A 12,756-nucleotide genomic window follows, 5' to 3' on the forward strand; every position below is an offset into this window, starting at 1 on the left:
TTTTGCATACATTGACTTTGTGGAAGCAATTCATTTTATTTTTAAATTTTAGGTTAATTGGAAGATATTTGTAGTTATTCTTCTAAATTAAAAAACACTTATTGAAAGTTTAAAATGATCTATTAAAGTTTTTTTTAGTTTTTAAGTTAAATTCTGTCGTGTTTTATTCGATTTTGATAATTTGATAAGTTTAAACTCTGAAATTATACTTAGTAATTATTTGTTGTAAAAAGTGCTACATTTAAAGTCATTATTTTGTTAAACTTTTTATCCTAGATGCAATTAATGATAAGCAAAAAGTTTAACAAAATAATGACTTTAAATGTAGCAATTTTTACAACAGATCATTACTAAATATAGTTTCAGAGTTTAAACTTATAATTTTTTTTGTATAAAAAAAATATATTTTTCTAACTTAAACTCTATGTGGTAGACATTTTAGTTCAATCTAGTAACAGTTTAAGTAATTCGCCATGAGCTAAGCTGTATGCAGAAACTGCATTGCTTAGAATTGTTATCGGTTTGAAATACAGTAGTTACGTATAATATTTTTTTGTAAATTGTTAACTAAAAAAGGTTTATTGTTTAACAACTCGCTGGATCCACTTATTAAAAGTAAGGAGTTTTTTATTTAAAATATAATAAAAATGATTAATATTTTAAAATGCAACTTGAATATTTATTTGTTTTGTACATTAAAAAATTAAGAGTTAGATACTTATTATAACTAGTAATGGAGTATATACTATATCAAAAAGAAAGATACATATATTGATTATAATTTTGCAATTATATTTCAGTTCTAAGATAAAGATCATATCTAGGAATAAATTACTAGCCATCGTTTAAATGAATTCAAAAATTAAATAGCTTAAAAAATATAAAATTCTAGTGCCAGAAACGACGTGACATATATTTTTTCTTAAAGTGGTGCCCTCTCAAGCATAGCTGAAATAAAATGATCACCAGCAAAACAAACGATCAAGTTGCACTTCGCCAGCAAAAATGCAAAACGAGCATAAATCCTCAATTACTTTTATCGACTCAATAATAAATTAACTACAAATTAATTAAGTACGAACAAGGAATATTTAGAAAATAGATGGATGGATAGTTATTTGTAGTGATGTACCGGACTCACTATCCGGGTCCGGGTCCGGCCGGATATTGCCATTTTTATATGATATCCGGATCCAGCCGGATTCTAATTTGAAAAAAAAGTCCGGATCCGGGTCTGGCCGGATCCTAACAGAGATCCGGCCGGACCCGGATCTAGTTAGTAAAAAAGAGCATACTGAAAAGTATTTTTTCAAAATCAAACCCTGTGTATTTTAATAAGAGTCATTTTCGTCAGTTAAAACTAAACACCTACCATGATTGGCTCATTTTGTACACGTGACTAATTTACATTTGTTTACATTTAAACTATGAAATAAACATTTCAGAAATGCAACTTTTTACATATGTTGTAAAATTGAAACCTTTGGAATGTTAACTTGCATTATTTGCTGCTTAAAGTTGAGCTTAGAGAATATTTAGAGTTAATACGGTTGAATGTACGAGCCGATGAGAATCATATGACGAAATATTTCAAACTAAATACTGATGCAACAAAACATCAGAACATGACAGGCAGTTTATATGTAAGCAGTTAGTTAGTTTGGTGTACAGCTTGATGCAACAAAATATCTTGAACTTTTTTGTGAATGGTTATTGTAAGTAGTGTTTTGTTTTAAAAGTGAATATTTCGACTGGTGTTTAATTGTTTAAATATTTAAGCCAGGTTCATAGTTTAATAGTTTATTAAAAGTTTTACAGTTTCCTGTTTACTAAAAGTTTTATTTAATTTTTAGTTTATTGTTTTAAGTCTTTTGATATAAATTTAAAGAGCTTCCAGTTTTTAAAGTGTTACCGTAGTAATTAATAATTTTGTATATGCTAGTATTTCTTGTTGTGTTTTATATAAAAGATTCATCACTCAAAACTGTCGTGTCTGGCTATAGAAAGTAGTCTCAGTTAGAATTTAGTATTTGTTAGATATTAATTAAACAAGGTAGGATTTAAATATGATGGGTAGTACTAATAAGTTAAGTGTACCACAATCAGTCCACAACTTTACTACCAAATTGTCAACCTTTGCTAGCTGTTCTACTGATTATTAGATTAAAGTAACTTTTTCAGTTTTTAAAAACCTCATTCTGACTCAGGCTTGTTTATACTCACTCTAGATAGTTTTAATGACGTAAACAGTGGCAACCCTGCTAGTTTGAAAGTTTTTGGGAATTTTAGAAAATCTTGGACTGCCTCAGGCTAGTTTAGTTTCTTATAAAAACTCAGGCTAGTTTTCTTTTAGATTTTGAATGGGTTTGAGCTGATCCAGTTTTCAATATTTTCTAATTTTCTAGTGTATTTTGTTCAAAAACTTGATTTCAGATTTTTAATTGTAAATAACACCTAAATTTGTAAACCATGTGGCTAGCTGTTCTACTTATTATTAGATTAAAGTTCTTTTTTTTAGCTTTTAAAAACCTCATTCTGACTCAGGCTAGTTTATACTAGTGATGTACCGGACTCACTATCCGGGTCCGGGTCCGGCCGGATATTGCCATTTTTGTCTAATATCCGGATCCGGCCGGATTTTAATTTGAAAAAAAAGTCCGGATCCGGCCGGATTCTAATTTGAAAAAAAAGTCCGGATCCGGGTCCGGTACATCACTAGTTATTTGTTAGTTTGCAACCAAAAATATTAAAAATAGCTCATCAACCTTTTATGAATAATAGTATTGTTTTAAAACCAAGCAAATGTATCTACTTAGTATAATATTTTTTACTTCAAATTTTGTTTCTGAAACAGTTTTTTTTTTGTTTAAGTTTTTTGTTTAGTTACCGGAAAAACATAATATTTTAGTATCTTTTTTCTACTTGTTTAGAAAAATTACTTAAACAAAATTTCAATAATTTGTGACCTAAAAATTATTTTTTTATTAACTTTAGTCTTGTTGCAAAAATATTTTTTAGCTTTAAATTTATACGACGACTAAATAAAATCGAAAGCACGATTTCCAGATCTAGATAAGCAAATATATAAAACTTACCAATAGGGGTTTATAATAATTGTGAGTAGAGTAAGCTGTTGTGGTAGCTGCATAGTTATTCTATTAATTATGTTACTTAACTCATTTTAATTTAAAGTTAACAAACTAGGGCATGATATTACAGAAACTTCACGTAATCATTACGAGTTTTTTATAAGTCCGGACCGGCATGTTACATAAAAAAAACAGATCAAAGAAATATTTAGTTTTCTTAATCGTACATTTTTTTTTTCATTTCTTTTTGTACTATACTTTACTTTTTGGGTACAACAGGTATAGTTAAAAAAAGATAAAGTTTGAAATCACTTTTAGCACAAAATAAATTTAGTTAATTTTTATTAACAACTAACACTCATATAAGTAAGTTAAATGAGAAAAAAATAGGTAGAAAATGTAAAACATATTTTACTGTTAATAAAAGTTGCATAATACTTAAACATCCAGCATAAGACTCTTATTTTATGTCAAAATATAAAAATATTTATTTACTTTTGTAGTTATTTAAAAGTTAACTGTTTGTATTTTACTTGACTATTCTCAACTGATTTAACAAAAAAATTAAATCAGTTTTTTGTTTAGATTGTTTATGTTTCCTACAAATCTTTCCACATTAACTAATTTTTTACGCAGTAAGATATTCTTTTAACCAAGTTAACTCGTTTATTTTTATCTAACTTAAACCAGCTTAATAAATTTCAATTTATATTATATTAATAGTTTAATGTATAACATCAAAAATTCAGTCTTTAATATGTTATTTGTCGATCATAATACCTAAGCTATTCATACCTAAATAATTTCTATTCACTGCCTTATATATGTTTTAATTTTGTAATAAGGTAACGTAAGTTGTATTTACAAAAAATTGTAAAAAAATAAGATATTATTTATTGTTCTTAAAATTTTTCTTAAAGTTGTTTCTGCCAAAATATTAAATTTATTAAAAAAAATTTTTTAGATATTATTTTTTTGATAAACGTTTTTAACTACACATGTTTATAGTACTTATTCAAAAAAATTTCCTGCTTTAAAAAAAACTATGTGAATTAGAATAAAGCTTTTAACTTTTAACAAGAACAAATTAACAATAGCAACATATAATAAAAAGTAGCATAAATATTTTAAAGTAATTTTAAACCATTTTAAATGATTACAATAAACAACTTCTATTTAAATTTTTTTATTGACAATGAAAGTTTTTATAATTTATAACAAAAACATCTTTTCGAGTAAACACAGCAAAAAAAAAGAAAGTTAAAATCTTAATTAGAAGTAAAGACATAAAAAGTTTGCTTATGTACTGTTCAATACATTATACTTTGCACTCAAAACTTAAAGCTAATTAAATATTAAAACTTTGTTCAACTTTACCCACATGTGGTCGTTTCAGTCCTTCGTACTTAAGCCCACTTAGTAGATCTCAACAGCGGTTTCACGCGACTATGCCTGCCTGATGAGTCATAATTAGGACAAAATCGGTCGTAGGTTGTCTCGGATGCTGTTGTTGTTGTTGATTTTGCGATAAAGTTCAATAACTATTAAACATTAAAAGCAAAAAAAATATTTCTTATAAACTAAGTCAATCTTTTTTAAATTTATATCTGTCGACATGCGGCTTTAGGTTTAACAGATTTCAATGTCGTCATTAGGACCGCTACTTTCAAGAGCTAGACAATAATAAAGAAAGCTGATCTTTTGAAGAAAATAATTTTAACGCTTATGTTTTTAGAATTCGAAAATTTCTATAAGTTTCTAAGCTGTTTCACATAATCTTTGGTAAATAATTATACTAGCTTATTTTCAACACAGCTTTGATGACTAATGAGAAATGCCAAAAGGAAATTTCTCCCTTTTTACTTTTTCGTTCGAAATACTATGATGACATCTTCTGGTTGCTAATTTGCATATTGGTTTAAAACAAAGACTGCTTCACAAAACATATGTAATGAAATAAGATAATAAAATCAAAATATAAAAATATACCAAGAAAACAGATTACATACATAAAATAAAATGTGTTATAGCTGTTTTAATTGTCAACTCTTTTAAATATATCAATGTAATTATTAACAAGAAAAAAAGTTTATGGTTTTAAGACCAACAACAAAAGTTAACAAAGCATTCTAAACTTTTAATAATAATTAAAGTACTCTTGCTTACTATTGTTTTTTGAAATTTATAGAAATGACAATTAGTTTTATTTTAGTAGATTTCCACAATCTTTAAGGTTGCCAAACAATGCTACTTATGTTAACTCAGGCTAGATTGAAAATTTTAAAATACTTGGGCTTGTTTGATTCTTTTTGTAAAAATTAGGCTAGTTTGAATTACTCTCTTGGATCTCTGGCTAAGTTTTATGACTTGAAATGTTTTGTATATATAATTTTGAGTCCTTAGGTATTTAAGCTTGTAAAATAGTATTTATTTTAATATTTGGCTCAAATTTTATTTTTTATTTATTCCTTAAAAACTCAAGCAGTTTTTTGCTTTTTTTAAGCTGACCTTTTTGTCTCAAAGAGTGGATAATCTGTTTTTATCTAAGAACAATAATGTTTTTATTGTCTTATTTCATTTGAAATCTACTACTATTTTTCTTATAACAAGGGTAGCCTTTAAAAGTGGAATCCTGAAATAACTTGGAAAAAAAAAAGTGAAATCTTGAAGCATATATTATATAAATGGGAATTTTGAGCAGTTTTTACATGTAAAGTAATAAAAATTATATATGAACAAAAAGTATATTATGCGTAGTTACTCTTTTTTTGTTATTATTTTTTTAATTATTATAAAACATTCAAAATAGCTTTACAGTATCTTTGCAACAATTTTATACTATTAAAAACAGTTTTTTACCTTAAATTTAGTTTATACTATAAGTTGACATGGGAAATTAGACATTTAAGAACCTGAAAGAAAACAGAAAAAACATGCCAATTTATAAAAAAACATAGGCCACCCTGATAAACTCATAAACTTAGGCTAGTTTAATGCAACTCAGACCAGTTTTTGGTCAGATAGACTGAATTTTTTATTTAAGGAGTGGTAACCACAACACTTATCAGTGTAATATTTAAGTTTTTGACAATTTATAATATTATGTTCCAAGTCTTTAGGATCTTCAGGGTTGCCACACTTTCAGGTAAGTCAGCGAAACTCAGGGAATTTTGATTCTTTTTTCTAAACTCAGAGAAACTCAGGGCAGTTTTATTTTTTTCTAAAAATTTCAGAGAAATTTTAAAATTTTTTAAAAAATCTCAGAGAAATTTTTTCATCGATCTAGAATGAGATTAAGTTAATCCAGTTTCAAAATTTTATTTTTTATTTTTTATTTAAAATTAATTTATTTTTTAAATCAATTTAATTTTAAGAATTAAGTGCTCATTTATTTTTAATATATTTAAATTTATTTATTTATTTCAATCAATATTATGGTTTTGATAATAATATAATGTTATGTTTTTAATAATAATAATAATGTAATATTATGTTTTTAATAAATAAATAAGAGTCAATTTATTTATTTTTAAGTGCTCATTTAGAAATTTTTAAGCCTTGCGGCTAGTTCTTCAATATTCTTAGAAATAAAATTGTAATGTTTTAATAAATGATAAAATTTTTAAGGATTTAAAATAACTCAGGGAAACTCAGGGAAGTTTAAGGTTACTCAGGGAAGTTTCTAGTCACCCAGGGAAGATTTTTTGACCCAAAGAGTGGCAACCCTGGATCTTAAAATAGACTAATCTAATTCAAACATTGAAATTTTAAATAATAATAGTATTATTTCCACAAACAACTAAAATTCTATTATTATAAGATATAAATTTTATTATATAAACAAAGTTAGTTATTAGTTTAGATGTCCGTTTGTATTTAATGTATTTATATTTACACAAAGAAAACAGTTAAATCAAAGATCTGTCGCCTGAAAAAAACATGGTAAAAAAGTTTGAGATTATTTTTTTTATAGCTTAAAAAACATAGTTGGAATGACAATTTAGTTAAAGTTTTTGTTGATTCATACAAAAACATTCTTACATAAATTTCAGCATGATGTGTTCATTTTGATAACTGTTTTGTTTCAAACTTTCAGTTTTTAATTGTGATATTATCCCTGAAAACAGATCATTGTCTTGATCTAGTTAATGCCAACCAATTTGCAACACACTAAAGCTGTCTGTGAAGTGTTTAATCATTAAAACAAGTGTTTTGATCTTCTTATTGGCTTTGCTTGTTTAGATGTTAGGATTAAACAGTGTAATTCTATATTTATCTTGAATTCAGGTATAAAGTAATCAAAAAAATATTTTTCACAAATTAAAGGAGGTAACTTAGTCCAAATTGAATTATTAGGGACATAAGGTGGAAAGTTATAAAATTTTTATACAAAGTTTAACATTGGCTCTTTTTTTAAAAAATAAAATTACACACAGTTGCTACTAAACTGGGATTCCATAGTTTTTATGAAAATCTTAGACTAGTTTAATAACATTTTATAACATTCTAACACAATTACAATAATTACACACACTGTAATAAATTTATTTGTTAAATTTTAATGTTATGCTAAAAACTAGCATGATAAAAAGGCTTATTAGAAAGTTAAAATAATTAAAAAAAAAAAACAAAAATAATGTTGTTACTACCAATACTTATAATAATTCTAGATCAGACTTGATACTTCAAACTGGTTTAGGATGTTGAACTGATATTTGAAACCAACCCCTTTGCTGTAACTAATGACTGCATGTATTTTTTGCTTAAATATAGTTTAAAATGGCTTCTTGTAAAGTAAAATCACTCATTTTATATTGGTTTGCTGGCCTGGACACAAATTTAAGAATCTATCTTAATAGTTTCTGACCTGGGCAAGAATCTATGTTTCAAATTTGAACATTTTTGCAATATTTTGTAGAAATATTACATTTTGTTTACTTAGTTGTAGTCTATGAAATTTTCTCAGGGATCCACTTCCCTGGATTTCACTCAGTTTTCCTGGTTAATTGCAATGTTACAAAAAGCAACTGGAATACCCCCAATAAAATTGATAAAGTCTTACAAAACAATGTATTTTAATTTATTGCTTTGTAATTAGAAATTTTTAATAAACATTAATTTTTTATCATCACTTTTTATAAACTTTTGAGTGACTAAAAGTAAGATTAAAAGCCCTCTGTATGAGTTCAGGAAGCTTATGATATTTTATCCTTCTATCCTTCAACTTGAATGCTGTTGAATGCTGCTCTAGCAGTAACACTGTTTATAGCAAATTCTTTTCACCTTAGTTATGGGTACTATGAACTACATATCATGTTCCAAAAATCTACATAAAAACAAAATTTGTTTTACTTTAAATTATATGTTGAGAAACGCACACTATATCAGTTAATAAGGTGCCGTTAAAATTTAGTTAAGATAAAATTAAACAGTAGCTTATGTCAGTTGTTATTTAATTATTTTTTCTATGAAAAGTAGATAAGTAATCTACAAAACCTTTGAACACTATATTTCGAGGTAAATACATTATTTATTTGACTTATATTCATTACAGTATTTATACTAAGTTAAATAATTTAAAAAAATCTGCCAACCAAAAGTTATGAAAATATGTTCCAACATGAACACCTTCTAACAGATAAAATAAAAAAAAAATTACACTAGTTTATTATTTTATAAACAAGGATTTTTTTTCAAAATTTTAGCAGGATCTCTGTAATAAACAATAAGAAATTTTAAGGCCATAGAGAGTAAGTTACTTTTTTTACTTTGTTTTATTTGGTTGAGATAAAACTAATATATAACTTGCATTTTACAGATTTTCAATGTTCAAACTAACTTTTAAGACATGTCGGTTGAAGTTTAAGAGTACAATAGATTCCTCATGAAACGCAAAAACTAAAGCAGTTAAGGGCATAGGGGCAGGTAAACACCTTTTTTTTTGAAATTTTATCTTATTTTATATAGTTTTCACTAAGCTCCAAGATATTTTTTACAGATTTTAAAAATTCAAAATAATGTTGAGATATAGCTGGTCAAAGTCAGAGGCAACAATAGGGTCCTTGGGGATGGACAAACTAAAACAGCAAAAACAGACTATTTCACTAAAAATCCATCTTCTCCTACGTTTTTTGAGATAACTACCTCAAATTTTTAGGAAATGTTCCTTGCAATATTTATAAAATTCTGTCGGAGCAGAATTTAAAAAAAAAATTATAACAAAAAGATAAAAAAAAAACTGTTTTAATGTTAATTTTTTTTGTAAAATTTTTATTTTTAAATTTTTTTGAATTATTTCTGACAGAATTTTCTAAATATATCAAGGAACATTTCCTAAAAGTTTGAGGTAGTTATCTCAAAAAACGTAGGAGAAGATAGATTTTTAGTGAAATAGTCTATTTTTGCCGTTTAAGTTTGCGCCTCCCATAAGGAACCTATTGTTGCCTCTGACTTTGACCGGCTATATCTCAAAAATTAATTTGAATTTTTTAAATCTGTAAAAAGCATTTTGTATCTTAGTAAAAACTATACAAGATAAAATCAAATTTAGTAAAAGGTGTTTACCCGCCCCTTTGCCCTTAATAAGTAGAAAATACTAAAAATCTATCTTATGTTTTTTGAGATAAGTGCCTAAAATTATCAATAAAACCTTCTGACAGATCTTTATAAATTTTATAAGGATTAGTAAATACTATGAGGTTGCTCAAAATTTTTTGAGGAAATAGATTTTTTGTGAAGTATTCATTTTTAGTCTTGATTATATCAGGGTTTCCAGACTTTAAAGCAAAAAAAGCTAGTTTGAGTGTATGAAAATAAGCCTGAATTATTGAATTAAGTTTTCTACCGAATCTAAACGTTGGATCCTGCTATACAGGATCTCTCCAGATTTTTTTTTAAAAATAATTTAGTTTTTGGTACAGTTTAATGGATCTAGATTTATAGGTTGGTCCTAATAGTTTGTGCCTTGTATAAGAAACCTATAAAGCTATTAAATTTTTAGTTCTTAAGTATCAAAAGTTCTTTTGAATTTTAAGAAACCATAAAAAGTGACTAGTAGCTTTGTTATTTATGTAAAAAATTATAGTTAAATACCCCCTTCGTATACCTTTCGTAATATGAACATAGACATATTAAGGGCAAAAGAAGGGGGGTAAACCACTTTTTTCACAATTTGATCTTATTTTATAGAGTTTTAACTAAGCTACAAGATGTTTTTTATCTGATTCTGAAATTCAAAATAGTTTTTGAGATATAGCAGGTCAAAGTTGGAGGCAAGAATAGGTACCTTATGGGAAGCGCAAACTAAAACAGCAAAAAAAGACTATTTTATTAAAAATCTATCTTCTACGTTTTTTGAGATAAATAATTCTGTCGGAAGGAATAAGAAAAGTAAAAAAATAAAAAAAAATACACAAAAAAAAACATTTTAATTTTTGAATATTGCAAGGAGCATACCCTGAAAGTTTGAGGTAGTTATTGCAAAAAACAACAGGGAAGTTAGGTTTTTAGTGATTTCTAGTTATTTGCTTTTTTAAAGGAACCTATTGTAGTCTCCAATTTCGACCAACTATATCTCAAAAAATATTTTGAGTTTTAAAAATCTGTTAAAAGCAACTTGTAGCTTAATTAAAATTTGATAAAATAAGACAAAATTGTGAAAAAGGTTGACCCCCCTATGCCTTTGATTTAATATAACTAATAAAGAAAAAAGTCACAACAAATAAATCTATGTGCAATAAAAAAAAGTCAATTTTTTCAACTGTATAATATATTTAAACCTTAAATTTAATTATAAAAAAATTATAATAAGCACAAAATGCACTAAAACTGATAGTATAACATTTATTTAGAACAAAAATAACTAAAATGCTAATCTGTAATTTTTAACACTCTATGAAATTTTTTCAATAAAATTTATATCACAAACTTAGCATACTTCAGACTATTTTCTAAATTTTTGTTATTAAATTAAAAGAAATACTATTACTATTATTCTCCTTTATATTTACAATGTTGAGACATATAGTTGTAATTTTTATTGAACTAAAACATATATTAAACTGGTTATCTTTGATTAAGAAAAACTTATTTTACTTTATTTATTTAATATTATATAGGTTGACTATAATAATGCCTGATAGATTAAACACAAACATTTCAACTGGAAGTGTTATTGCAACAAATCATGGTGATATGATCCATGATGTTGCATACAACCATTTTGGTGATAGAATGGCTACTTGTTCAAGTGACCAAATGATAAAAGTTTGGGACTTAGATAATGAAACAAAACAGTGGAAATGTGTTCACAGTTGGAAAGCTCACAAAGCTACCATTTGGCGTATAGACTGGGCTCACCCAGAGTTTGGCCAAATAATTGTTGCTTGTTCATTTGATAGAACAGCTTCAATTTGGGAGGAACAAAGTCATGAAGATGTTCCAGGACAAATAACAAAAGAATGGGTTGCTAGAGGAAGTTTAGTAGAAAGCAGAACTGCTATAAAGGACATTGAGTTTGCTCCTAAGCACCTTGGGTTTAAACTGGCTACTATAACTACAGATGGCTGGTTGAGAATTTATGATGCACATGATGTTTTAAGAGCTGATCAGTGGCAGCACTCTAAAGACTTTGATGTTCAAAGTCCTTGTTGTTGTTTAACTTGGAACACTTCAGTTCAGAGAGTAGATAACCCTATGATTGCTGTAGGCTGTGATAGTGAAAAAGAAGCATCAATTGGTAATGTTAGGATAATTGAAAAAGACAATAAAGGCGATTGGAAAATGATTCGTGAGATAAAAAAGATTTTACAGCCTGTTAATGATCTAAAGTTTGCACCTGATGTAGGTAGGTCTTATCAAACATTAGCAGTTGCTTCAAATGACTTGCATTTATACAAGATCGAAGATGCATCACTTGAAGATAGTGTTGAAAGTAGTAAGTTTCCAGTTAAAGAAGATTCTTCAAAACTCATTGTAGAGGAAATAGCTCATTTAAAAGGGCATGAGTGCAATGTTTTACGGCTTTCTTGGAACATGTTAGGTACATTGTTGGTTTCTTCAGGAGATGATGGTAATGTGCTTATGTGGATGTCTAATTACATGGGTATTTGGAATTCTGTCGATCATCTAAAAGTTGAACAAGTCGAAACTTAAAATGTTCAAAGTTTTACTGTTGGTCAATACATTATGAATTATGAATGTTTATTTATCATGTATCATGTAAATATGTTTTTATAGATTATGTTTTACATTTGAATAATGTTTTGGTACTATAAGTAAGTTATAAAAAAGTATTACCTGTCTAAACATTTTCTACTGTACTTCAATCAGTATTGCTTAATAAATAGCTGTTTTAAAAAGTCTACTTTCTTGAACTTGTAACAATTATCTAACCTTTTTTCTTAATGTTTTAGTATTTAATTAGTTTAAGTTTAAATTTTATAGAGTTGATATCAAAAAATATTGTACTTACTATAAGCTATTCTTTTGTTAGGCAATTTTTTTAAGGTTAAAGATAGTCTGATTAAGATTAGTTAAATTCATAAAATATAAATGCTTTTAAATTATTTTGTTTATTTAAAAAAATATTTTTTATATTTGTACCTAATTCATTTTAGTTTTTATATTGTCATTTTAATAAAAATACCTTAAATTTAAGTTTTTTATA

At 26.4% G+C, this 12,756-nt stretch overlaps 1 protein-coding gene across 1 annotated transcript; it reads left to right on the forward strand.

Annotated features, from left to right (window-relative positions):
* The first annotated feature begins 11,217 nt into the window (after window positions 1-11,217).
* LOC145833804 (nucleoporin SEH1-like) lies at window positions 11,218-12,756 on the forward strand. Its single transcript, XM_082940994.1, has one exon. It carries the CDS (start codon window positions 11,220-11,222, stop codon window positions 12,240-12,242), a length of 1,023 nt encoding a protein of 340 aa, XP_082797120.1. The 5' UTR covers window positions 11,218-11,219; the 3' UTR covers window positions 12,243-12,756.

The sequence above is a fragment of the Thalia democratica genome, chromosome 4, assembly GCF_965202585.1.
Source record: "Thalia democratica chromosome 4, ktThaDemo2.hap1.1, whole genome shotgun sequence".
NCBI classification, from domain to species: domain Eukaryota; kingdom Metazoa; phylum Chordata; class Thaliacea; order Salpida; family Salpidae; genus Thalia; species Thalia democratica.